This window comes from Sparus aurata, chromosome 9 (assembly GCF_900880675.1).
Source record: "Sparus aurata chromosome 9, fSpaAur1.1, whole genome shotgun sequence".
Lineage (NCBI taxonomy): Eukaryota > Metazoa > Chordata > Actinopteri > Spariformes > Sparidae > Sparus > Sparus aurata.
This window is the reverse complement of record NC_044195.1, coordinates 5574094-5600751: the sequence shown is the minus strand read 5'-3', so window position 1 is coordinate 5600751 and position 26658 is coordinate 5574094. Positions and strand designations below refer to the sequence as shown.

General features: G+C 42.6%; 2 protein-coding genes across 6 annotated transcripts in view; both read right to left on the bottom strand.

The window, feature by feature from the left end:
* Window positions 1-7536, bottom strand: part of ankrd44 (ankyrin repeat domain 44) — a 34086-nt gene extending 26550 nt beyond the window's left edge. Inside the window, exon 1 of one of the 3 annotated variants that reach the window (XM_030429216.1) lies at window positions 6881-7536. In XM_030429216.1, the coding sequence (XP_030285076.1) occupies window positions 6881-6907 (27 nt within the window). In that variant the 5' untranslated portion in view covers window positions 6908-7536. The remainder of the gene's footprint in view (window positions 1-6880) is intronic. The other 2 variants (XM_030429217.1, XM_030429218.1) reach the window with 2 other exon arrangements.
* Window positions 7537-12745: 5209 nt separating this feature from the next.
* Window positions 12746-25959, bottom strand: sf3b1 (splicing factor 3b, subunit 1). Of its 3 annotated transcripts, XM_030427437.1 has the most exons (24): window positions 25829-25856; window positions 25043-25215; window positions 24701-24802; window positions 24448-24562; window positions 22071-22150; window positions 21736-21921; window positions 21048-21510; window positions 20681-20802; window positions 20380-20577; window positions 20163-20264; window positions 19576-19755; window positions 19407-19493; window positions 18344-18614; window positions 17935-18080; window positions 17498-17644; window positions 17078-17203; window positions 16756-16977; window positions 16423-16605; window positions 16215-16326; window positions 15332-15452; window positions 15113-15244; window positions 14133-14405; window positions 13718-13934; window positions 12746-13382 (listed from the first exon to the last, which is right to left on the bottom strand). In XM_030427437.1, the coding sequence occupies exons 1-24, from the start codon at window positions 25854-25856 to the stop codon at window positions 13224-13226; spliced, it is 3945 nt and encodes a 1314-aa protein (XP_030283297.1). In that variant the 3' UTR covers window positions 12746-13223. The 3 variants fall into 3 exon arrangements, with proteins under 3 accessions (XP_030283297.1, XP_030283298.1, XP_030283299.1); XM_030427438.1 differs by lacking the exons at window positions 24448-24562; window positions 24701-24802; window positions 25043-25215; window positions 25829-25856 and adding an exon at window positions 22491-24127; XM_030427439.1 differs by lacking the exons at window positions 12746-13382; window positions 13718-13934; window positions 14133-14405; ... (15 more) ...; window positions 21736-21921; window positions 22071-22150 and adding an exon at window positions 22707-23278 and having other exon boundaries at window positions 25829-25959.
* Window positions 25960-26658: the final 699 nt, after the last annotated feature.

The window sequence follows — 26658 nt, the reverse complement described above, 5'->3', positions numbered from 1 at the left end:
AAAAAAAATAGCAACATGATAACAAATGGTCAGCTGTTATAATAGTTCACATCTGTTTGTGGCTGCATGTGGCTGACTCAGTCATTTTCTACAAACTTAAACGAGTCTCATCTGCTACATTGATTACTTAAACATCTAACGCTGAAAGTCAATGTCAAAGATGTAACTAAGTCTGGCCTCACTTCACTTCCTGTGTGTTTCTGCCACCTCCAGCCTCACTTCCTGTTGCACAGCCTCTCTTTCTCAGAAACAAGAGAGAGGAACCACAGAGGAGCGTTTCACTTCTGCTTTGAAAAAAAAGAGCACACGTGTATGCACAGAGTGACAGCACTTCCTCATCTGACCGTTTTTTTTTTTCTTGAATTTGATTCTGGTGTAATGCCACATCATCATCTTACTCCTCCATAAGGACAGGCAGGTGTTGTTGAAATACGGAGATACTGGTAGCAGAGCTTGATGATACCAAATTATACTATTAAAAGTTTTGAAGTTTTGACTAAAAAAAGATGAAGAGCTGATTAATTTTGAAGCTGAAGAAGAACTTTGTTGAAGTCAAATATAACCCGCTATTAAAAGTCACACTATAGTTTTTGCTATTTTACACAAACAAGAGATATAACATATAAATGAGTGAGCTTTAGAGCTGCTAGGAGGTGGATTTTATTATTATTATCATTATTGTGATGATTATTATTTCAAATCCAAGCAAGCCCTTGTTTCCAATCTTTATGCTAAGCTAAGCTAACCACTTGCTGGCTCCAGTTTTATATATACGATACAGTTTGGGGGAAATATGTTTCATTGGTTTCTTTCAGAGAGTTAGAGGAGCAGACTGATGTTTACTTGCCAGCTACGGAGCGAGAGCAGGCAGTGATTAGCTTAGCTTTGCAAGAGTGGGAGCAGGGCTAAACAGCTAGGCCTTGCTCTCTGCCGAAGTTCAAAAGTACACCTTCCAAACCTCTTAAGTTCACTCATCAACATGCTGTATGTCGGTTGTTTAGTCCCTACACAAACAGTGGAAAAAAACCCTAACGCACCATTAGGTGCTGTAATATTTTCTCAGCAAACTGCAGTGACTTTCTAGAGTTGTCACGGTGAGGCGCACTGGGCAGTCAGATAAACTGTGACAGTGCCACGAATCTTTTCAACCCACTGAAAGTAAGAAAGTAAGTACACTTCCCCTACTTTTGTTCTATTCCTTGATAAAACACAGAGAAAAAAGAAAAAGAAAAACATATATAGAATCATCCTATCATAACAAAAACAGAGAAACTGTGAATCTGGCTGGATATTAAAAGCTAGCTTCAGGTACTTGGCAGTTCAGACCTTAACATATTCCATGTGATACAAAAGTACTCAAACTTTCCCGAGGAGGTCGAACTCAAACTGGTTAAACAGGAGGTAGCAGAGCGGCTGCTTTAGACATATCTGTCACTCTTTCTACTGTGAAACTTCCACCTATTATCATAGCAAGCAATGATTCCATGCCACAAAGCAGAAAGCACATGGCCAAAGAGGAATGACGTGGGTGACAGAAATGAAAGGAGGGAGAGGATGGTGCTCCTTCCTTGCTGCTTTCTCGTGTCGATTAGACGGCCAGCAACATTTTCACTCAAGCTCACAGCTGGTAAGCAGTGATTCAGGTTTTAATCAGCACTTACTTGAGCAGAGTGATCAGAGATGGAGGGAGGAAGAGCACATTTAGGGTAGAGAGTAGTGAATGAGAAAGAAAGGGGGGCTGTGCCTTTAAAGAAGCAGCAAACACTTGGCAGCATACGGCCTCTTTAGCTTATGCCTTTCTTTCTAAGTGCTCCACATGCACTCCCTCACTCACACACACACACACACACACACACACACACACACACACACACACACACATACACACACACACACACACACACACATACACACACACACACACACACACACACACACATTCCTGCCAGTCTACACGCACAAAAACTCAGCTGGCAACAGTCCCCTGTCACAGTGTTGAGTCTGTGATCGCCATGGGGACTTTGGGAGACTGGTGCTGGCACAAGAAAGGCAGGGAGATTTATGGAGTGCGAGCATGAATGAGAACATTTCCTCGACACATACCTCTACACCGACACACAAACTTTAACAAAGTGGCTAAAATGAAATAGAAATTCAATACAGGAGGGTTCAGAGACACTTTCCCGGTCTCCCAGAAAATCGGACCTTCCTATCAGTATACAGAAAAGGTCTAGGTCATTCTTTATTGATCCTCTGTTAGGAGTGGGAATAGCAAAGCATGTCACCGTTCCCCACTTCTCAACTCCCTCTATCCTCATTATGTCTGCTCAGCCACTAACACTGTGCTATAACACTAGGGCTAACTAACTACCTTGCATACAAGAAAAATGCTGCTATTGATTAGCAGTTGTTGAGGATGCAATCTCTATTACCTGGAGACTGCTACTGTTAGCTTTAGTCGCTTTTCCATCGATACGTGTCACTGAGTTTGAATTTTATAATGTAAGGACATAAAATGCATATTTTGGATCCCTTTGGTTTTCATATGAGTCAGCTAGAAACATTAAAATGACAGTGTGGGACACGCTCTCCAATCAACCCATGAAGCTAATATCTAGCTAACCAGCTGCCAGTCAACTTAGCAACGACTGACTGTTTCACGCTGCAAGTTTTATCATTGTAAATCTCATGGGTGCCATGTGAGAACAGAAACCATGACAGATCACAGCAGGATCTAAGGGGGACTAAAGAGACAAAGTGACACCAGTAGGCTTGATGACAGAAATGCTTAATGAGAGAATGCATTGAGTTAGGGCCCAGACAGCGTCTGTGGCCCGAGTTTCTGCATGTGTCCTGCCCCACTGGCACTACTCAGCCCCTGTTGGAAAGTAATCCCTCTGATTGGCTGTTCAGCTCAGCGAATCAGTCCATCAGAAGAGGAAGTAGCAGGAGGAAAAGCTGAAGCCACTTTGAGCCTGTCGCTGAAGTCGATTAGAAGTGTCTGCATCAGTGAGGGGGGTGTGAAAAAACCCTGCTTTATCAGAACAATAGTTTAAGCAGATCTGCAGTTCTGAGTCTTCTGGTTTCCCAGTTTTAGACTGACGAACTAGGACTGATCCAGCTGGCCGACTGCTGCAGTGCTGGGGGTGTGCTCATGGTCAGTTTGTTGGCTGAGACACAGCGATGTGAGCCGACACAACAGTCGAGTGCTGTCGCCAGTTATTCTTTGATGTTGGTTTGATGTGTCTGGACCCTTACAGAACACTGGCCCGGATGTGATGCAGGACTTAAGCTCTCTGTACTGGTCTTGCTGATACCTGCCATGTTCTGCTATCCCCTCTGTAGGTTATCTCAATAATTCACTGTTGCACCACACACCATCACACATATGTCCACACAGGGACACTGGCACACATTTCTCCATAGCCATAAGGTCCAACAAGTGTCAACCAAACCATTTTGAAAACCAACAACAATGACTGTTCTTCATTCAGGACTCCACTGGTACTGCTGAAAGAACATACAGATTCTTCCCTCTATCATCTATTCTCTCATTCTTATCCTACACTAACTTCCTCCGTCAGATTACATCTGTTTTCATTCCACAGACACACACACACACACACACACAGGCTGACCTGAGACACTTAAACATCATATCTCAAGCACAGTAACACACACATGCAGTATGTCCTGTTTTGTGTCTCCACAGCCATGTCTTCATTTCCTCCGATGCCTGAGGTGACAGGCCTTTAACTACCTCATCTGCTTCCCCTTAGGGTCACCCAGCAGGCTCCTGATGCCCTCCTAACAGCGACGTGCTAAATCAAAATCCTCCATTCTGCATGTTAATATTCCCTCTGGAAGTACCTTAAAGGCAAGGAGAGAGGTCGTCTGAATGTTTTACCTGGCTACAACAGACACAGGAAACAATAGAGGAAACCTATGTTTAAAACAAGGGTTAAGGAGAAAAAACACAGGAAATCTGATAAGCGTACATGTGCACATCCCTGAGAGACACACTCTATACGCAGAGCAGTGCTGGGGCGGAAAGTCAAAAGTCAACAACTTCCTGTGCTTCTTTTGTATTCTGTTCGTGGAAATATGATGCTTCTACCCAAAAAAAGCCCTTCAGTATCATGCATAGATACATTAGTAGCATAAACAACATTAAATGGCTGTTAACAAAGAAACATCACCAGTGTGTGCATCTGAGGAGACTTAAGACATCGGAGCTGCACAAAACCAGTTTTGACCCTCATATCTTTTCACCAGTGACCTTGACCCTCATGACCTCACATTCCATACTAAAAATGGAGACGGGGCTAGGCTTAGGGTTAGTGTTAATATCACAGGTTTACAAAGATCCTCTAGCAGATTTGCATGTGACTCTCTCTTGATCAGCACATGATGAAAGGCAGCACAAAAAAAAAAAGAAGAAAAAAATCCATAAGCCACTGAGCTGTCTGCTGAGCTGAGGCATCCAGCTATCAGGCAACATCAGCATGTTGTCTGAAAATAACAGGAAGCCTCACAGTTCTGGGTTACATAAAAAAAAAAAACAGTTCTTCCCTCCCTTGAAGTTAACGAAGGATCTGATATGACGTGACTGACAAAGATGCAACAGATCTACGTTCTACATTTCAGGGAACAGACTCTGCTGTCTCTTTAGATTCCAGTGCCGTTCTTGGTCTCACGTGCTCATTAACAGATTCACAGAGATCATTTTAAAACAGACGGAAACTTGAACACAAGTCTGTGAGTTTGCAGAAGTGAGAGCAGAGAGAGAAGCAGCTCTCAGACTGAAGCTGAGGGAACTGTGGGGTGGCTATCGCTCTAATCATTACACTATACACCACTGACAGGAACAGCATTGGAGGTTTGCCATCTGCCCACCGAACAGTCATGGAGCTATACGCCAAATTAAATCTACAAAGTATGGTGACCTCTTTCACCTTCTCCAGCCTGAGGATCCCCTGCCTTTTTTAGTTTTATATTATTGTAAACTAAACATGTTTGGCTCAGAGACGTTTCTCTATTTTCCAATATATTCTACAGACGGAGCAATAAGTCAATTCATAGAAAATACATCTACAACTTAACCAACAGAGAAAAGATCTGTTAGCGGCAGCAAAGCTAAACCATTTCAGATATTTGAGCTTGATGGTTGATTCTTGACCTCGACTAAACAATCTTGCACTCCAGGGTTTCCAGGGACTGTATCACACAGTCTTCCTCAGCCGACAGAGGATACCCCGTTTGTCGTGAAACTGTGGATGTTCTAGTTTTTCCAATTTTAAACATTAAAGCATATTTACAGGATTTGGGTACGTGCATATAGAGTGGTGTAGCGATGACCCATTTTCAGAGGCTAGCCCAAAAGTTAGCATCGCCATAGTCGCCTCGATAAAGAGCCTATGACATTTTTTCATTGGATTTTGAAATACTGCTGAAAATAAGCTGCGTGGCAGACATAAGTTCATGATACTTACAACGTTTTAGTGATTTTCAAAGTGCAAATAAAATCTAGAAGTGAAAAGTTAATGTTAGGCTACATCACGGTCACATGACTCGAACGTCACCACCACTGAGCGTCTTACTACACAATTACTATACAGGGTTTTCTATACATCGATAAATCCACAAGTTCTAAAGTCAGCGTTGATGAGTCTCTGTGTTCGCTGTGATTATGTTTTTTGTCCCCGACAACCTCTGTAGTCTCATTTAGACACTTGTTAGCAACCGCCATTTTTAACACATGTAACAGCTTTACAATCAACTTGTGGGACATTTAATTGTGTATTTTATGTCGCAGAACGAGACATGTACATATCTTAAGCATGTGTTTCACAGAAAACTCATCCACAAAGAAACTCTTAGACCACTGCATACGTAAAGAAAGTAATATGGAGCCTTTAGCAGTTACTGGTCTGGCACTACACTCCTATGACACTATTGTATTCATTATGTCAGTTTAAAAAAAACAAGCAGGACTATAGCTATCACCATTTTTATTCCACAAATTATTCTTCCTTTTCAAAATCTAGAGCCTACATCACCCACAATGCAACTAAGCCACTGAGTGACATCACTGGAGATGATTTATTGGAGTAGATGCAGCTTCTTCTGGAGCCAAAATAGGTTTTCATACTACTTTTTTCACATACGCAGTCATCACATACATACCAGACCTGTAAGCACACTTTAGTGTGTAAACCTGGTGGAGTTACCCTTTAAAGGCTTCTTGTTAAAGCTGAGACTGAGAGTGCAGACCCTGCTGAGGAGTCTCATGTGAGCCCCTCAGCAGCTCCCTGACAGACCTGATGGTGGACCGCTTAGCTAACTTCTTCAATATGTCTCCTTGGGTCGAATATCTGATCAGACAGGGATGTTTGGTTTTTGCATTTGGGGGTCCGTTCCATTAAACACGACACAACTGTGTGTCCATTAACACAGCACTGTGGATGGACACACACACACACACACATCTGCTCTTAGCTCCAGCTATTTTCTGTCTGATTGAGGACACTCGCTGTGTGCAGCCCTGGGGATGCTTGCGGAAGGAAACAGAGCAGGAAGTCACTGAGAAGTGGGCCGTGCTAATTTTAACGGAACACCGAAAATTTTAGCCACTACCGACTAAGACGAAAATCAGACACCAATCGTCCAGTTCGGAGCTCTTAATGAATGTGTTGTGTCCACAGTCTACAGGGGAGACATGATTCACTGCATCTGTGTTTCACAAAACGCCCAGAGAGGCGACACAAAGATGAGCCGCGATATTAAAATGACATTTCCAACAAACAGGGGCAGTGGGCTGAAGCGTTAAATGCCCTGCTGCCCGTTTAAAGGCTAAGCTAACCGCAGCTAGCAGCTGTACCTGGTCGGCCAGTTTGAGGACAGCCATCTCTGGGTCAGCTCCGGCTGCTCATCCACTCCCTCCGACACCGCGGCACCATGCACGGTGCGATGCTGAGCCCCAAACGCCGCTCCTCCCCTCCTTTCTCCGGTCTTCCCGCGGGACTAGAGGCGTGTAGATGTAGCAGCGCGGCTTCTTGTAGCTCTCTAGCAGACGCACAGGCGGTTGATGATGAAGGCCGGGGTGAGCACCACGGCCATCAGCCCCGCTCCACTGACGCTATCTGCGGGGACGCTGCTGAGCCGAGGCGGCCAGTCGCAGTCGCGGGGAGGCGGGGAAGCAGGAACGACTCGACCCACCGGGGTAAACAATCCACATTTACGGCTGCCGCTGCACGGAGGTCCCAGGCGTCTCTCAGAGCCATACACCGCACACAGAGGGCTCCCTCCTCCCCGGTCTGCAGAGCTACGAGCCTCCCGGAGAGGCAGCCAGGCTGAACTCAGCTGAACAGAGATCGCACAGGAAGTTGATGCCTGTCTCTCCTCCTCTCAGATGCAGAAGTGGAGGAGAAGCTTCCTCAGCATCAACAACAGCCAGCACCCCCTCGCTGCTGCCATCCTCTGGAAACACAGGGACCCAACGGAGAGCCCGACAGTACTGAAACAGAGTGCATGAAAAATGAATAGGCACACAGATGCAGTGGAGTGTAACTGATGCCCATGCTCAAAATCATGGCACACACCACTCTAACAGACTAGTGCACCCGTAGGTTGTGTGAGGGTTAGGTCTGTTTTCATAGCCTATATTTTATTTAGGATATTTTTTTTGTCATAACACACACATACACACACACACACACACACACACACACACACACACACACACATAAACAAAATAAAACAATGTTCATGTCCTTATAATGACTAAAATGTCCAATGACCATCTTGTTAAGGGATCGCACCAGTCACAACGCCCATCAACACGCCAACATTCTAACCAGTATTCAGTGGTCATTACTACATAATTACACGAGTACCCAGGAGTCATTACTACTTTATTACCCAGTACTTATGGGACAGACCACACCTTCCTTCAAACTCAGCTTCATTTTGATCTCAACTACACACCTGTGAAAAGTTCAAACCACATCTTGTACATTTACACTCACATTGTTTTCATCAGGAGTCGGAGTTTGCTCACTTGTTACAGAATTATCAATGTAAAACATTCTATTATTCTATTATAATTCTTATTAGAACATTTAGTCTTCTTTTCTCTTAACAGTTAAACTTGACAATTCACACTTGACATATGACTGGCAGAAGTTGGTGAAGAAGTCCAGATCTTCCTTGGTGGCAAGGCACCCTGCAATGATGAAGGCTCTGGACATTGCCAGACTGTCTTGGTTGACTGACCTCTTCAGTGTCACATGGACCTTGAGGGCAGTACCAGCAGAGTGGCAGACTGGGTTGGTGGTCCACGTTTTCAAAAAGGGGGGATCGGAAGGTGTGCTGCAATTATTGGGGGATAAGACCACTCAGTCTCTTGACAAGTGTTTACTCCAGGGTGTTGGGAAGGAGGCTTAGACTGATTATCAAGCCTTGATTCAGGAGGAGCAATGCGGACTCCGTCCTCGTCATAGAGCGGTGGATCAGCCCTTTATTCATCCAGGGTTTCAGGACCATCAAGTCTACATGTATTTTTTAGTTGGAGTTAGAGTACTTGGAAAAAGACTGAACCATGTCCACCAAGGAACCTTCTTGGGTATATACTGGGTATTGGTACCCGGGCTGTAGCTACATGTCATCTGACCTTGTAGAACTAAAGTAAGAGCTATGTCCTTATTCTCAGCAGAGAGTCCAACACGTTTTCAGTGGGTGCTGAACTCGGCAAAGGTTTGCTCTTGTATCCAATCCTGTTTGTGATATTCATGGCCATGATTTCAAAGCACGGAAGGGTAGAGGAGAGGTTCCGTTTTGCAGACGACATGGTGCTGTCGTCCTCATCATACCGCAACCTCCAGCATGCGCTTAGGCAGCTGATTGTGAAGTGAAGAAGTCCAAGCGTCTTCTTTTTCACAACATTAAAGGGGAGTGTGAGCTGGACAGACAGATACATACCTCACCTCGCCTGGAGGAGATGGAAAAGTGAGAGGGATGTCTTGAATACAATACTTAGTCTGCTGCCACTGCGACTCTGGAAGAGGATGGCTTGATGGATGGATGGATGGATGGAAAGACTGAAAAATGCTTTAATGTGATGTTGAGCCGATAGTTTAAAATGCGCCAAATCAAAAGAATAGTCCTTTAAAGAAAAAAGAGGTAAAATGAAAGCCTTTGAAAGTTTGTTGCTGTGATAATGATCATCAACTGGAAATTACAGTCTGCCATCATCTACTATCCTACTTGCTGAATTGCTGATGTCCCTTTATGTACGCAATGTTTCCCTGTGGAAACATTTGTAATCACAGTCATCTGTCCCTGGGGGCAGGTAACAAATCAGGGAGATGTAGCTTGCCAGGTTACCTCCCACTGTTGACTCAAACACACACAGAGCAGCAGCAGAGACACCACCATGCATTTTTCATGGTTCACTGTGTTCATGGAGACACATTCCAAAGGTTATAAGGGAAGGAAACTGAAGAGAGTCATTATTGTTCCATGTCTAGAAGGTAATAACATTAAAACTTTCCAGTTCTGTTGATCGGCCTGTCCATCCCATCAGTCTAGCATGAAATGTCCTAATAACTATATGGATGGATTGCTATTAACTTTAGTCAAGATCATGGTCCCACAGCAGATGTATTTACTGACTTTGGTGATGATGACTACTTCTCGCTGCACCAGTAGCTTCCACTCGAATCCTATGACCAAAATGTATAACATGGATTGGCACAAAGACATTCATGGCACTCTGATGATGTGTCCTGATGACTCCAGGGGATCCTTGACTTTTGAATCAGCACCAAGATGGGGTTCAGATTTGTTTGTCTTTTTAGAAAAAAGTCCTGGCATCTAATGGACAGATTGCCATGAAATGTGGCTCGGACATGCATGTTCCCCTCAGGATGAACTGTAGTACCTCTGGGGATCCCAGGTTAAATCAGGTTAAAAGGATGATTTACCAACAACTGCTAAATTATTAGCGCTTCCACCAACTTCCACCGTCCTTTGTGTTCTGAGCAATACATGGTGGCACTACACTATGCAAAATTGTCGCATTTTCAATGTGAGCATGTTAGCGTGCTGACATTCGCAATAAGTACCGCCTCATAGAGGCTCAAGCATCACATGATGATTACATGATAAATACACCTCAATCTCTGAAGGCAATCTTCTCCCACGAGCATCTTTAGTACAAAGCCAAAGTCCAAAAAAGAATGATTGAGCCATAATGAAGACAGAATGGGATAATTTGCTGATCCATTTTGACATTGAAAGCAGAACAAAGACAATTATTTAATGTTTCCTCATACACATAATTGATTTTTGTAAATGTATTCGCATTCTGAAATTGATGGGAGTAACACGTTTCAAGCAGGTTGGGGGACAACCACAGTCTGGGATAGTTGTGGGATGCTCCTGAAACACCTGTTTGGAACATTCCATGGCTAAAGAGGTTCATTGGTAACAGGTGATAGAATCACGATTGGGTATGAAAGGAGCATCATCAAAAGGCTCAGCTGTTCACAAGCAGGGACGGATGACCACTTTGTGCAACGCAGTTGTATAAAGGATATTACTACATGAGCTCAGGTATGCTTGGTAAACCATTGTCAGTAAACTCAATTCATTTATAAGTGATTGTTCATTCTGGTTTCATTTATGTTTTACTCTCAACTTTCCTGGAATCTGGGTTATACAAGGCACATGTTTACACAACTCTGACTCTGGTTTTCAAGGAATATCCCTCTGCTACAGCCCCACACACGCACACAAACACACACACGCGCGCACACACACACACACACACACAAAACAGACTTAGTGCCTTCCTCCTCAGATCAGCAGACCCAGAGTCTGCCAGGGAAATCTGGGTCAAAGCACATGAGCGTGGCTCGGCAGCAGTGGTGAAGTGATTGGTAGGGAGGAAGAGTGGGGGAGGTTTTTTTCCATTGTGTGTCTATGAGCGGTCATGCATGTGTGAACACATGTGTGTAGGAGGGTTTCATTTATCTTGCTTTTTTTTATTAGCACAAATAAATTCAAAATGCATTAATTATCGATAATGGAGGAGTGGCGCTCAAGGACATTCAGATGGAGTACACAGACATGGAGCATTTATCAGCCCATTACATCAGCACACTCTTTCACAGCACTCATAATGCTTTTACACAAAAAGCACAAGAAATTAGAGTTTAAATCTTGTATTTTTTTGCAAGGCCATAAACTTCAAAAGGAGACTACAGGCTAACAAAAGCGATAGTAGCTCATAGTCTGTACTGCCTTCATTATGTCAGACTTAGTTCACCCATACAATGTGAGGAATGAGTTCATCCTAAACAAGGCCACCAGGACAGCCAACCCCCCGTGCTCTTGTTGCTTTATCTGGTTGTTGTGTCTCTGCGGAATGATAAGGAACCTAGGTGTGTTCTGATCCTGGTGCCTAACCCTCATAAATGTCACCAATTAAGCCCAACAATTCATGTTTTTTTCTTCTTCTTGTCTTGGTTGTAGTTGGAAGAAATTGAAAGGTACTTGGACACAATAAAGGTTAATTCAGCTGACTCATTTAGAGTGGATCATTATTTGATTGTGTAACTTGTAAAGCGTTGATATTTGGCATCTAGATCCTTACCTATGACTCCCAACCAGGGGGCAAAAAGCCCAGCACAACATGGAGTGACAGTGTTCACAATAAGGGAAGGTAAAGTCATAGTCTAACTGTGGGGTTGTAAAGGTGGAGTTTGGGTTTATAAAAAAATATATACTGAATAAAAAGTATTAGTTGTTGACAATTGCAGTAGTGGACTGTGGGAGCAGACGTTATCAGAGCACTGACTGCTGCAGTTCATTTGAATGAATAAAATTGTTGGTTTGGAGTGTGTCGACTTCGCCACGCGATTGTTGTAGCAAGACTGAAGTTGAATATAAACGTCTTTGTCTTAATTACAAAACCTGGAACCTGGTGAAGTAACCATCGTGAGTTCTGTGATGTTCAGAACTGCAACTAACAATTACTTCTGTTCTGATGATCATTTTAAGGATTATTCATTTGGTAGATGGTCAGAAAATAGTGAAACATGCCCTCTACAACTACCCAGTGCCCATTTTGACAAGTTTGATTTTTTTTTTACATCCAACCAACAGTCCAAAAAATTTCAATCAATGCATGACAACCGCAAATTCCTCCATTCGAGAAGCTGGTAGAAGTAAACTTTGTTCTTATTTAATTCTGTCTAATCCATTCTATCTAATGACTCATCAGTGACACAGGCAACGCTGCTATGTCACTCAAGTAATGTTTCTCTATATATACACACACTATACTTTCTTCTGTTCTATTCCTCTTCAAATACTTTCCTGTCTTCCAGTTTCCGTAAAAATAAATCAAGCATGAAATGAAGTGGTCCAAATTAAGGTTTGACGTGCCACATATCCATCACTAATTTAAGATTAAAACATCAAAGAAGCCGTTAAAAGCAGTAGGGTTTTCTACATTTTCTATAATAACTATTAATGGGTTCAGCTTTAACTGTTTACAAAATGTTACATTTCATAATGTTCACAATTTTTTTGATTATGTTCAAATTAATAGGTTTAGATTTCCGCTCCCCTTAATATAATAAATTCTCCTAAAGCTACTACAACCATCTGTATAGATGTCTACTTCACGCATGTGGTTTACATTTGCATGAAGACAAAAGAAACCTCACTGACACAGAAATGGAGTTTTATAAACAAACATTTTATTTGGTTAAATAAAGCAACGATCTAGTAAGAAGAAAGGTGTGAATTGAGTCGAGGGTGTGTAAAGGGTGCAGCCGGTAGAGAGGCCAATCAATACACACAAAACAAAACATTATCCAAATATTTAAAACATTGTAATGACTGCTCTGCATTCTTCAGGCAAGGTTCATCTGACCTCAGCCATTCCTTACGGGAAACACTCAAAGTAAAATAAAAAAATACATACAGACTCTACAACGTTCCTTGTTTTATTTCTCCCCAAATCATGCTCATTTTCATTTCAGGGTAAATAGGTGGCATTAAGAGGCCTAATGTGCCTGTGAGGGGATTGTTTAACCCTGGAAAAGACCAACAGTTGCTAATTAAAAACTAGCTCAGTCCTAGACCAAAATAGAGACGACAATTGAAAGTGAGAATTGAGGCAGGAGAAAAGCAGAGGAGACATTAATTTGTATTTACAAGACATAGTCCAGCTCATAGCGGACATACATGTTTTTCTCGTCATTGTACACTTGTGGGTAGTGGGCGATGAGGGCATCTTGTGAGCCAATGTAGATGGAGTTGTAAATCTTCCAGTAGACATCTCTCACCTTCCTGGCCGGATGGAACAAACCCTGAGGATACAAGAAATTCAATGATAAAGGCTTAGTACAGTGACCTGTTCTCTCTGATCTTTATTCAGTCACACCTAACCCAACACTTTTAAATTGTTTAAGTACAGCCCACTGCAGTTACATCTTGCTCACTGATAATCAACAATCTTAGGAAGCCATAGCCATTTTTCCCCTTCAGAGCCGTGACCTCCTTTTTTAGATTATGTACGTATTTGTCAATTTCCTGTGTAATTTCTCTTTAATTTCTCATGTTGCAATTACAACATGATAAAAAAAAAAAGTCATTCAGCAGTTTGGGAAAGTCGATCAAGGTGAGTGGTCCTGGTTATTCTTACCTGTAAACAGTACTGCAGCATGCGGCAGGGCCCGATGGCAACCCTCAGCCCCTCCAGGGCACCCATGACAGCCTGAATTACATGAGGCGACGTCTCAAAGACATTGGGCCACACATAGTTGAGCAAGTGGTTGAGGGAGTCTTCACAGCCAAAACCGTAGACGCCCAGAGACATGTGCTGGACCACCGCACTGGCAGTCTGTCTGTGGACCAAGTCCCTGCAGCATGACAAAAGTACAAAGTCAAGGCTCCACAGTTATTGGTATAAATACACTGACAATTATAAATCAGTAGCTCCATGTTTACTTAAGCAAGCTATCACCAAAAGGTGCAAAGTTCAGGAATTTTGTGTTTTTACAACATCCCTTTGTCAAGATTAGTACACAGTGGAAGACAGAAACTGTCTTCTTACTCACCTGTCCATGAGTGCATCCTCCAGCAGTGGTGTGACAGCGTAGATGTAGTCTTTACCCATCTCTCCAATGTACTCAAACAGGAAAGAGAGGGACTTGAGTACGCCGTTCTGCACGTTGAGCTCAGGCACACGGTATTCGTTCATGAGCGCAGGCAGCACTGTGAATGGTGAACAGGTCTCTGCAACAATGGCAATGGCGACAGTTGTGCAGACTCTGTTCTGACGCTCCTGGACTTTCAGGTTATTCAGTAGCGTGGCCAACACGTCATGGGGACTAAAGGGAAGGAGCGAGACGGGCAAAGTATTAGTTCAGATACCATTAGCAGCGAAACGGGCATTGGTTTTATTTATCATATAGTGAATATTTCAAATAATAATCACAGGGATTCTGCATGGTTCACCAAGTTCTATTTAAGACTTCTAAAAGCATATGGTCTCAAATCTATGACCGTTTTATTGTCATACAAAGTATGAGGGTGTAACAGAAAACCAACGTGGCCAATATGGCCTTGATTTGGTTCTTTTTCTAAATCTCAGTACTTTCCATCAGTATGAAACAATGATTCCAAATGGTAGAATTAATTTAATGAACGCAACATGGGGATGATGGATTAATCAATTTATAAACCTTATTCACTGAAGTCTTTGCTAAAATCAACTTTTCCATTAGGAGATGAAGCGTCCTTGTTTATGTAGCTACCCACAGCAACAATGATGCTCAGACTACTGACAGCCCGCAATCTGATACAAATACATTCTGTGACCAACATTAGTGCGCCTAAAGATAGCAAAAAGACAACATTTTTTACTTTTGTGAATCAAATCCTTTTAGTCCATTGTAAGACCTCTGTTTTAAGGAAAGAAAAATGAAATATTTCTAAGAGCTGCTGATAACCTGAATAGAGATGATTCAATCAACTAAATACAAAAACATTTTGTATTTATGAAGACCTCCACAATGTTTCTGAAGGCAGCACTCACCCAATGGCTTTGGCAATATAACCAAATGTGTTGACAGTAGCTCTGCGGATGGCTTTCTTGTGAGCTTTGAGCAGCTCCAGCAGTTCGAAACAGATCCTCATCCATTCCCTGGCCGACACATATTCAGCACCCCTAAAATAAACAAGGTGTTAGGTTAATGCCCAGTGCTGCTCACTGCATTGTATATATAACTTCAATATCAAATTGTATTTTACTAACCTGTCTGCAATCCTTCCCACCAGATCAATGCAGTTCTCCTGCACCTTCTCATGTCTGTTCTTCAGGATGGGAGTCAAACGAGGAAGCAGGTCTTTGATTGGTGGAGTCATCTTGTGCATACCTGCAATGAAAAGGACATTATCCAATAACTTTCCAGATGTTTACTTTTCTCAATCCAGAAATCTGAATGATTGTCCATGAAAGGCCTTAATCATTAAAAATGCAATCATTCAGTACGTTTACATGCACAGCTTGTTTTCTCACCGGCATGTATACTCAGACAACTGCAATTGTCTGATTATACATGCCGGTGAGAAAACCGAATTATTGGCCGAAGCATGTCATACCCCGGTACAATAGGTGGCGCTGTCCCCATTTCAACTAGTGGTAATAGAGCCACCTCCGGCTGACCTCTTTACATCACCAGCAACAACAAACTGCCTCAGCACTCGAGAAAGATGGCGTACGAAGAGCAAGACGAAGCTACATCTTTGTAGATTTCATATATGGTGTACATGATAATTACACAAACTAGGTGCACAATGGCGCTCTTGCTTGCGGTTATTTCGGAGGACAGACGCCGCTGTCCTTCTACTTCCGGCTCATGGCCCCGGGAAAAAAATCTCGAGCCTTCACCGAACGCAAAATCCGATCAAATCTGATGGAACGTATACGTGCACAACGTATACATGGAACGTATACATGCGCGACTATCAAATAATCTGTGATTTAATTCGGCTATGTAAAATCTGATCCGATTTTAGTCAGACTAAGGTGTATACATGCATTTTAAAAATCCGATCATAGTCGGACTAACACAATAATTTGGTTTTCTTGAGTGTCAAGTAAACGCACTGAGTGTTGAGAAATGTAGGACACTTACCAATAACATTAACAATAGCTTTGAGTGCTCCCAGGATGCTACCCAGAACCTCAGGATACTCCTCTCCCAGGTACTCATACAGCACCACACCCAAGTGACCCATCAGCTTTTCCTGCAGTCACGGACAAGGAGAACATGCATTAGTTTCTAAAATAGGATATACAGTTGGGTCTTTGAATCTGTGTGTGCACATGTCTTCATAATGTACCTCCTGGCAAGTCTTCATCACCACAGCTGTACGGGAGATCAGGTCAGCAGCCTGCTGACGGACTTTAGCTGACTTATTATTCAGACGCCACAGCACCGTACCACAGATCTGAGGCAGGTAGGGTTTGACACGCTTCCCGAGGGCATTCACCACAGTGCCAAAACCATTCAGCATCACAGAATCCTGAAGAAGGAGAAAGGATTAGGTCAACAAGACAAACATTTTGTAAAGAGGGTTCCTCCCATCCTGGAAACTCTTTGACAGAAACTGTACACAATAGATTTTTTTCTTTTTACAGCTGGTAATGAAGCCAGTGTGATCCCCTTTACTTACCTCTGTTGTCTGTTCCTGGAAGGCGTACAGGATACCATCAATCAACTGCTCCTCCAGCTTGTGGTCGATGTCAGCTGCACCCAGGTTGCCCATGATTTTTTCAATAGTCTCCATCACCATCTTTCTGTACTGCTCGGCCTCATCTTTCAGGTCATCCACAATGCGAGAAATGATCTCTGCTGCTCCTACTTTGTTTGCCAACTCCACTGTGGTGTCCACCAACTGTTGGAGGAAAAGACCATTCAAAAACGTGAGTGGGATATGTGCATAAGCTTGAAGTCTCTTTAATAGGTTAAAGGTGAACTTCTGTGTGTTTGCCAACCTGTCTGTAGTTGCGCCTGTCCAGAGCCATCCTGTGTTGCCAGAAGTGTTTGAAGAAGGGGGGCAGGATCTCAGTCTTAATGTAGTTGGCCTCCACACCATCAGTGCCACAACACTGTTTCACCACCTATGAAATACAATACAAGTGCAGGTCAGAGACGGCAAACTGTGACAGATGACTTCAACATGGTCTGAGGTCCTCAAATATCAGAGTTCATATAAAAAAGCATTGTTGTGTAACCAACGGGTGCAGGGTGAGAACAGAGAGGACAGAGATGCCAGCTCTGATAATTCTCATGTTGGTGTTCATGTAGCGAACTACTAGCCCTGATGAAACCATGTGGTGGTTGAACAGGCGAGAATGAGTCGCATTAAGTTAGCTAGGGTTGAAGGCTATCAAGTTATTCTTCCCATCCCTTACCTTGAGTACAATCTTTTTCATCTCCTCATCAGGGGACTGGAACTCTCTGATGAGGATCAGCATCACCTCTCTGGTGTAGTAGTTAGCATACTCGGCATCCATCAGTGGAATAAGGTACCCAATAGCTTTGAGGAAAGCAGCCAGACCCTGGTGACAAAATTCAAGAAATATATTGTTAATACAAACTTAGCCCAATGATTGTGGTTTACAGACCTGAGGAATAATCGTGTTTGTCTGATGCTCCCAGCAGAGTATTGCTGGTCTTTAATCTGACCTCTACTGACAGCAGCAGCTCCTCTAGGGAGACTTTATAGCAAGCAAATATTCACACTGTAGCCACATGGAGGCTTAGTGCTGGGTGTTGATCTTGCAAGAAATAGTTTGTTCTTTCATCAAAATCTAGGCTAAGTACCCCCCTTTTTTTACTGAAATCTTACCTTTCCTCTGTGCTGTCTGATACCCTTCCACAGCGGCTTGAGGACGGAGTCAAAGGATTCAATACCATAGGGTGTAGCAGCTTCAGCAAGGGCAGCTATAGCCAGGGCACTGATGGTCCTCACCTTCTGCTGCTCATCCACAAGACCTGTGAAATCACACAGTCAAACAATCAGTACTTCAACACATTTGATTCCAGTTATTATGATATTATCAAAATAAATTATGAACTGTATGTTCAGGTTTCACTTTCAGGCCCAAAATTAAGCAATTATTAGGTATATCTTTATAGCTAGATATAGCAAAAGTTCAGAGAATGTGTATCAAAGATTGATTTCAAATAAACTGTGGTATATTCATTTTCATATAATTTAAGATTCTAGGACCTGTTAAAACTTTAACATGACTGACCGTGTTCAATGATCTCCACCAAACTGCGAAGGTGAGGCAGAATGGCACAGCCCATAAGGATGGCAATCTGCTGCACGATCTTGATGCCTGTGTGTCGGGCCTGCCATGACTTCTTGCTTTTACATACAGCTTTGAGGAAGGGCAGGAGAGAAGGAATGCCAAGAGCAGAGGCCACCACGGCAAAAGCACGGGCTGTGGTGTTTCTGACATACTCGTCCATGTTGTCAATATCAGGTCGCATTGTTGAGATCATCGTAGCCAAACCAGCAGCCTGGGACAAACAGGAAGAAGAGGAATGTCAAATTAGTCATCGCCACATAACAAGAAACTTACTGACCAGTCAGTCATTCAGAGAAAGTCATCACATCCACAAAACCGCTTTCTGAATGGAATGTGTTAAATATAAACTTCAATTAGCTTTGGTATTATTTGGGAGCATGTTGCACATATGTCATAGCAATTAAAATAAAGAAAATTCATGTTTTTCAGTTCAACTAAAATCTGCTAGATGGACCACCCCCTGATCAGAATAAAGATGAAAAATGCATCAACAACACATAACCCTTTACAACACCATTCAGCAGAGCAGACCTGGGAAATAATGTGTACTGGCTTTCATTCAGATTATACTGTCTGCTTACCCTCGTTCAGGTGCACCAGTATACAAGAGATGTCAACAACAGGATAGCTGCTGTTCATAACTACTTGTTTAAGAATGTGCATGCAGTTTTTAACATAGTTCATGTGAATTTTATTGAACGTTACCATCTTTGCAAATGAGAGCTTTAATAAAAGGTTTGAAACCAAAATGTTTTCCAGTCGCAGTGGTGGCAATGATAAATATCTATCCAAGCAATACATAACTACATTCTGTCAATGGAATATCTGATTGTAACCAACAGGTGCAGGTTGAGAACACACAAGCCATAAATGGCAGGTATGCTAGCTCTCATGTTGGTTTCAATCTAGCGAACGGCTAGCCCTGATCTGACCATGGGCTGGTCAAAAAGGCGAGAATAGTTCGCAGGGAGCAACATGTGTGTACTTTTTTCTGCCACATTACCTTTGCCAAGTTAGAGATGATTTCTCTGCCTTCTACTCTGGCATAGTAGTCTTCATCAATCAGTAGGGGCTCAATCACCACCAGGATCTGGTGACAGAAAGGACAGTAAATTAGTTCCCCAAAATCACAATTCACTTGAAGAAGCGCACATCTGTCAGTCTTTTCATACCTTGTGTACGTATGGTCGAACCAGGTCATCCAGTTTGTAAAGAATACGGTCAATCACTTTAACCAGAAGATGGCGCTCCTGGTCTTCCAAGGTGGGTGACATGAGTAACGGCAAGATCTGGTTGAACAAGGGGCCAGCTCCAAATTCACGAGCCTTATCTGTAATCTGGCGCAGAGCGGCCTAAGATGAGAGAGGAGAGGATTGGTCAGTTTGTCAATGGTTGAAATCGCATCGATTGAGACAGCCTCAACAGATCTGTTGACCTCTATCTGCTGCTTCCAGCAGATCATGATCGTTTCACTCCGACCTCTACTGAAAGCAGCAGTTTCTCAGAGAGAAGATTCTTTAGCAAGCAAATATTCACACTGTAGCCACATACAGGCTCAGTGCTGGGTGTTGATCTCACAATCAGTATTTTTTGTGCTTCATGTGATTACAACCCTCCTTGGTTGATTTGTAACATGAGAACAAAAAAGAAGCAGCAGAAGCACTAGGAGTACAGGAAATTCAGGAACTTAAAGCATGTTTTAAAGAAGGATAATGGAAAAAATCGGAGGGTTGAAAGTAAGGACGTAACATCAACCAACCTTCCTCATTGGTGGTGTTCCATTTTTAATCTTCAGTAGCAGCTTCATGATCTTCCTTTCTTTCTGCTCCTCAGGACTCAGTGTGGACTCATCCACCTCCACCTAACACAAACATAAAGAGCTACTCATCAACACACGTTGAACTTCAGACAGAAACAAAATTCAGCTGTTGATTTTACAGTTTTACACATGTTGTGCAGAAAAATGAAATGCTCACCAGCAGTTTGTCAAAATACTGGATATCATCAGGTTTGAGAAAGGGGAGGTTGCCTGAAGGCTGGTCATTCATCTGTTTTGTGGTGCGGTCTTCTGCCTGCATGTGGAAGCCAGTCATGCCTCCAATAGGGGTGGGAGTGGCTGACAGCTTACGGGCCGGAGTACGGATAGGCACATAACCTGCTGGTGGAGGCAAGACCTGTGGAGGAGAAAAATGAACTGTCAGTACTATGAATAATGTTAAATAAGGTTTATTATTGCAGTTTTTACCAGATCATTAAATGCAATGAAGGGTTATGAACCTTGTATCCCTCTGGGAACATGGCATCAAGCTCCTCGTCTGTTAGAGGCCGGTTCCTCTCATCAATTTCCCTCTCCCACCTCCACGCCTGCAGCTGCTCTGGAGTCATGCTCATCAGGTGACCTGGAGAAAAAAGAAGAGGAAACCAATTTAAAAACAACGCAAACCATTACAGGGCTTGAAGAGAGTGGTTGTTTGGAAATCCATTAGCTTCTGTTAATAAAATTCCCTTTTCTCAAAAACAAACTGAGAAGATGGAACACAACGCCTGACAGTTAAAGTTACATAGTTTGAACAAGAAATAAAAGGTGCAAAACAGAGATGGTAGAAGGAAAATCCAATGCAACAAAAAGTGAAGATTTATGTACCTGGTGTTGGGGTAGCCATGTTCATAGCTGGTGTTCCTATGGGAGTCTTTCCTGGGGTGAGTAGTGGTGTGGAGGATCCCATCTGACTGGCAGGGGTTTCATCCCATCGAGACTTCCTCTTACTGGCCCCAGGGGTTGGAGTCTCGCCCACCGACTCATCTCCTCTGTCTGTGCGTGGCGTTTCAGCCCAGCCACTGCCATGTCCCGGGGTTTCCCTTTCCGTCTTTGGGGTTTCGTCCCAACGGTTCTTGCGTACACTTCCTGTGGCTCCACCATGGCCGGGTGTCGCATGGCCAGGTGTGTCTCTGCCAGGAGTGGCAGCTCCAGCAGGTGTGTGACTTGGAGTGGGGTCCCACATGCGGGTGCTGGGGGTGGCTCCTGGGGTCTCACTCCCTTTAGGACGGCCAGGGGTTTCATCCCATCGGCTGTTTGAAGGGGTGTGTGCAGGAGTGTGTCCTGGAGTCTATGAGAAAAGAAACAAAGAAAATGAGATTAAAAACATAAGTCAGACAATCCACAACTTTAAAATAGTTGCCCTACATTACTGGATTCCATAATATTTTAAAGTTACATTATATTGAGTACTGACTGACAATTAATCACAATAATTGTAATCACATAAATAACTTAAAACCTTAAAGTTATCTTGCACTTAATGTTAACAGAGGCTTAACCTTGAGTGGCTCACCTCAGCAGACGAGTCAGCCTGGTCCCAGCTGGACATCTTTTTGGGTGTAGCATTAGAAGGGGTTTGGTCAGCTGTCTGGTCCCAGCGACGCTTACGTTTTGTGGCAGCTTGAGCGGCAGCTGACCCGTTGACAGCTTTCAGGTCCCCTGATTTGGCCTTCTCTGCCAGCTGCAGACGAATCTCCCTCTACATACAGATGTGCACAAACATCAGGATTAATTGTATGAGCTGAGGAATAAATGTTACGTTTTTTTGGGTTTTTTTTTTTTAAAGCACAGAAGGTATTGACGACAGTTTTTAGTCCATGTCAAAGAAAACACCAAGTAGCTGCTTACCTCCTCTTTGGACAGGTTCTGCTCTAACATGACGTCCACGTACGACCTGACCTGCAGCTTGGGGTCCGGCGTTTTGCCCCCTGCGCGAAAGAGCACCAACAAGAACAAAGGACACTCATAAGTATACACTCTAGGGACCTGAGTTATTACAAACACAGCAAGCACAAACATAGTCAGCTAAGTCTGACTCTCTTTACCAACAGATTAATTTACATTCCTGTTTTTATAAACAGCTGCTGTCCTATCAATTACATACAAATATACATTGGTCTCTCTTACATACAGTCATAGCGTTCTAATGAAAAACAAGCAGATACATAGAGAGAAGAGCTGAGGTTGTGGTGCTTTCTTTAAGTGGATTAAGAAGTCATAGCCATCACTGATGCAGGGGTCCTGGGCTGTGCTCTTCAGAATACGTACACTTTCAGTGCCAAGGGTCTTCTGCAGTCAGACTTCAACCGGCAGAAAAGAAGCCTAGAAAATTTCTCTTTACCATTAGTAACACTTTGGAAAAGGGTTTGAACTCACACACAACAGTATACCACCTGTGTTGCATTGATTTACGGCACTCAAAAAACAAAAGCATCTTCTTGGGGCATAACCACAAAACTAGAAAAAAATCAATATGAGACCGTGTTGCCCAGATTCCCAATCATTTATTCTAGCATATTAAAAAAGGAAAGATTTTGAGGCTACATCTAGGAATGGCATTGAAGTATAAAAAAATGAGTATCTACACTGGCATTTAAATAAGAAATTAGGCGAAAAATTATAAATCTAGCCCATGTGTAAGTAGTATGATAATACGACATGCCAGAGCCAAACTGATTTGTGACAGCACTGGTTATTATTCAATCATCATACATTAAGATCTTAACTTCCTTTTCAGGACAAAGGTATCTGATAACAGGAGCCTGAGTTATATCAAATATTTGGGCAGTGATTTTCCACTACGTCTGGAGGGAGAATCGTATCTAAATTTGTTGGAAGTCGATAAGCCAAATAAAAAAAGAAACTTAAGAGGCTCTTGGGGTTGAAGTTTGTTGTGGCTGGGCTGCATCTGATTCCCCTCATAGGCCCCAAACAAGCAGCCAGTGGACCCTGACCAAACTGACAAGTGCATAGTTCTCTGTGTTCCCCAAAACCTACACAGGATGAGTTGCTGCACTCTTAACAGAGTGCAGTACAGGACTGGCAAAGCAGTACTGCTGTAGGAGAGAAATTAAGGACAGTTAGTATGGGCCTGTGGTATTGTGGTACACAATTTTCTTGATAACATATTTCTATTTTACAGAGAGAGTTGTAAAATAAAAATATATTTACACAACAACTTTGTACAAAGAGCTCTCTCTACATGCAGGCTTCAGATATGCCCTAACTACACCAAACCTTTAAGACTCAGACCGTTTAAGATCAAGTTGTCAGGGGAGTGAAGATATAATAACAATAGATGGCGTTAAATAGCTGGTTCACAATGACTGCTTATGGTTTTCCATAGAATACTCAAGCGCTTACATGTTTCTACGCTTAAAAAGGCCATTTCCAGCCATAGCTAAGAGAAAAAAGAAAAATTTGATCGACTAATGAGACCTGGTTGACATATTCAGTAAATGGTTTTTAATGTTCTTATATAATAACTTTAATAAGTTTGGGTCAACTATGCCAAAGTGACCCAGCATATTTCTCTCCACTGCCAACCTTTGGCTTCTTTAACTCTGCGTACGAGCGCCTGGATTATCGTTTGTCATCAGTTCAGTTCATAGGCAGGTGAATTACACCACAGCCAAGCCTCAAACCTGCATCACTCATCCTCATTTGCTATGACAAGAAGACACTGCACTTTCCCATCATAATCTACACTGAAGCTCACATAGGATTGTTAACCCTTCGACTCACACACAACCCATCTGCGACCCATGTTTGTTAGGTGAACTACCCCATTGAACATTAAACACCTAACCACCTCCCCACTGAAATGCATGGTAACCCTACATTGGATTTAGCTTTATTGAATAGCACACACCAGGATAAGACTTTCACTTTGCACAATAAAATCATGACAGTAATATTTTTCCAGAACAATGACCTGAAGGTAAACTATCAGCCCACACCGACATGTGTTGCAAAGTTGGATACAAATGCAGATCATATATTAGGAAGAAAAAGTACAATGACAAAATGTTCTTGGACCACAAAGGATTGACCACAGGGAAGGCATCAAGTCTGGGAAGCAAGTTATTGCGTTGTGATCGAAGGGTTGAACAGCAAAACCATGGGCGTGAAACCATTGTTGTCATGGGGGTCACAAAAAAGTGAACCGTGAAAAGGGGGAGGGAATGGGAAAGGTGTAATGAAGACAAAAAATAGCTAAATTTACCGTCTGCAAAAGGGTCGAGACGCTCAGGAGAGATGATCATCTGTCTGCGCCGGGCTTTATATTCATCTTCCCGCTCTGCGATCTTCTGTGGACGATGCTCTGCAAACGGGTCATACTGCAAAAGACAGATGCGGTATAGAGTGTGAGTGTATTTCTAAATCAATCAGATAAAGGCCCTTTGAGAGCTACTCTGACAAATACATTTTCAAACTTTTCTTTTTAAACATTTGTGACACCATAAATGTCCACATACTTGCTCGTCTGACTGAGGAATGGCATTGAGTATCGCCACTGGTGCGTGGTACCCTGGCTTCTTTGGACCCAACAAGCTTGTTGATGAATCATCTTCATCATCCTGTGGAAAGCAAGAGAGGAAAAAAAAAAAAAGTCTAGTCAAATCTCACCAAAACAGCAAGACTCTCCTAGCTCATTTGCACCAAGCAAAAGGAAGCAGTCAAGCTCCAGAAACACTGGAATTCTGACAGGATGAAAGAAATGACGATCTGCAGTATACTTATTAATAACTGTAAAAACATGGGATAGAGGGCTGGTGAAAAAACAAATGAGTGCATTTACTGGGTTGGTAAATACTTACATCCTCCTGCTCATTGGCAGCAATGGAAGTGACATATCCAGCAAAGCGACTGTCGCTGCCTCCATAGATCTCCTGGTCATAAAAGCCAGTGGAGTCAAGGCCCACTCCCTGCTCTCCTTCCTCCAGCAGGGTTGCCTTCATCCCCTGGATCTCCAGGATCTGGGCCTCGATATCTATAGGGAATTCGACAAACGAGTGGGGGGGATAAGAAACTGCATTATTAAAAAAATAACACAATTGCACATGACGACTACCGTTGATGATACAGATGTGACACTGCGTAACGGATTGCATGGCGGCTTTGTGACACAAATAGCTACACATCACACTGTGCGTATGTGCAACGTGTGGTCGAACGGTGTTGTTAAATCAGGCTAAAGCTAACAGGGTTAGCCGACTGAGAACCATTTGGGCGTTTAAATAACTGCACACATTGATAAAATAAAAATATATTTAAACAATAAAAGCACGCAATTAAAGAATATTAGAGCACGTCGACGAGCCGGGTCCCGAAGTTGCATATACATCCAAAAAAGGCAAACAAATAATAAGTGTGCGGTTACGGTAGCTAGCTAGCAAGCTAAATAGCTAGCCACCAGCGCCATTATCTAAGCTGTCCGCGTTGCGTCGTATGTGGCCCGCTTGCTTTTCACGTTTTAAACGATGAATTCGTCTGTTAGCATGTCGTCTATCCAGCGCAACATCTAGCACCACGTATTACTACATATAATATTATTCGAGGTAATCTGAAATAGACCTTATTGAGTGTTTTTAAAAGTAATTTACCTTCGTGGGTTTTGGCGATCTTCGCCATTTTGGTGGTGGTTGTTCGACTCTGAAACCGGAAGCTTGCTAATCCACACTTCCGTCTATCTAACTGTCGGTCGCTGGTCTCAGACCAGTTTACATAAGGTTACTATTTAACTATTCTAAGTGACGATTGGCTAATCAAGAACCGGTCCAGCATGTTGGTTTAATGTTGGAAATATATCACGATGTAGAAATACTCAAGTCAACACATTATTGGCTTAAGACACAGAGTATCATTGTAGTTATTGGCGGATTAATGTGATAGAAATCATTTTGAGCCAGATGGTTCACACGGAGCTTTCAACTAAGCCTACCTTATATTCAGTAAACCTATCTATAACATTTAACAAAGCAACACTTTTTATTACAAGGTTACTTATTTCGTATTTTCGCTAGATGGAAAAGTGCAAGCATACTGTCTGGTGTTGCAGGAGTCAGTCCTTTCCAAGCTGTTTTAAGAAAACTTACATTTATCATTTATTAAATTATTATCTTTCATTGTAAGTTTGTGTGCAATTAATTCTATTGAATGTCTTGTCTTTTATCTGGACCGTGAGTCTGCAATACAGTTTTGAATTCAACTGAATAAAATAGTACTCTAAAAAATAATCAAAGATGTCAAAAACTAAAATAGCAGTAGTACTTACAGTATACAGTGTAGGTTTAGTGGAGTAGAAATATAAGATAGAATAACCCAAATAAACCCCAAATTCCGTAACATTTTATCTATAGGTTACCGATATTCTGTACTTATAATAAGAATACATACAGTGAATGTAGCTTGGTACTTAATTGTATTTATTTGT

Coding starts and splice junctions, on each gene's coding strand:
- sf3b1 (XM_030427437.1), bottom strand. CDS start 25,856: ATGGCGAAGATCGCCAAAACCCACGAAG. Junction 24,803..25,042: donor CTGCCAATGAGCAGGAGGAT/GTAAGTATTTAC, acceptor TGCTTTCCACAG/GATGATGAAGATGATTCATC. Junction 24,563..24,700: donor TTCCTCAGTCAGACGAGCAA/GTATGTGGACAT, acceptor TGTCTTTTGCAG/TATGACCCGTTTGCAGAGCA.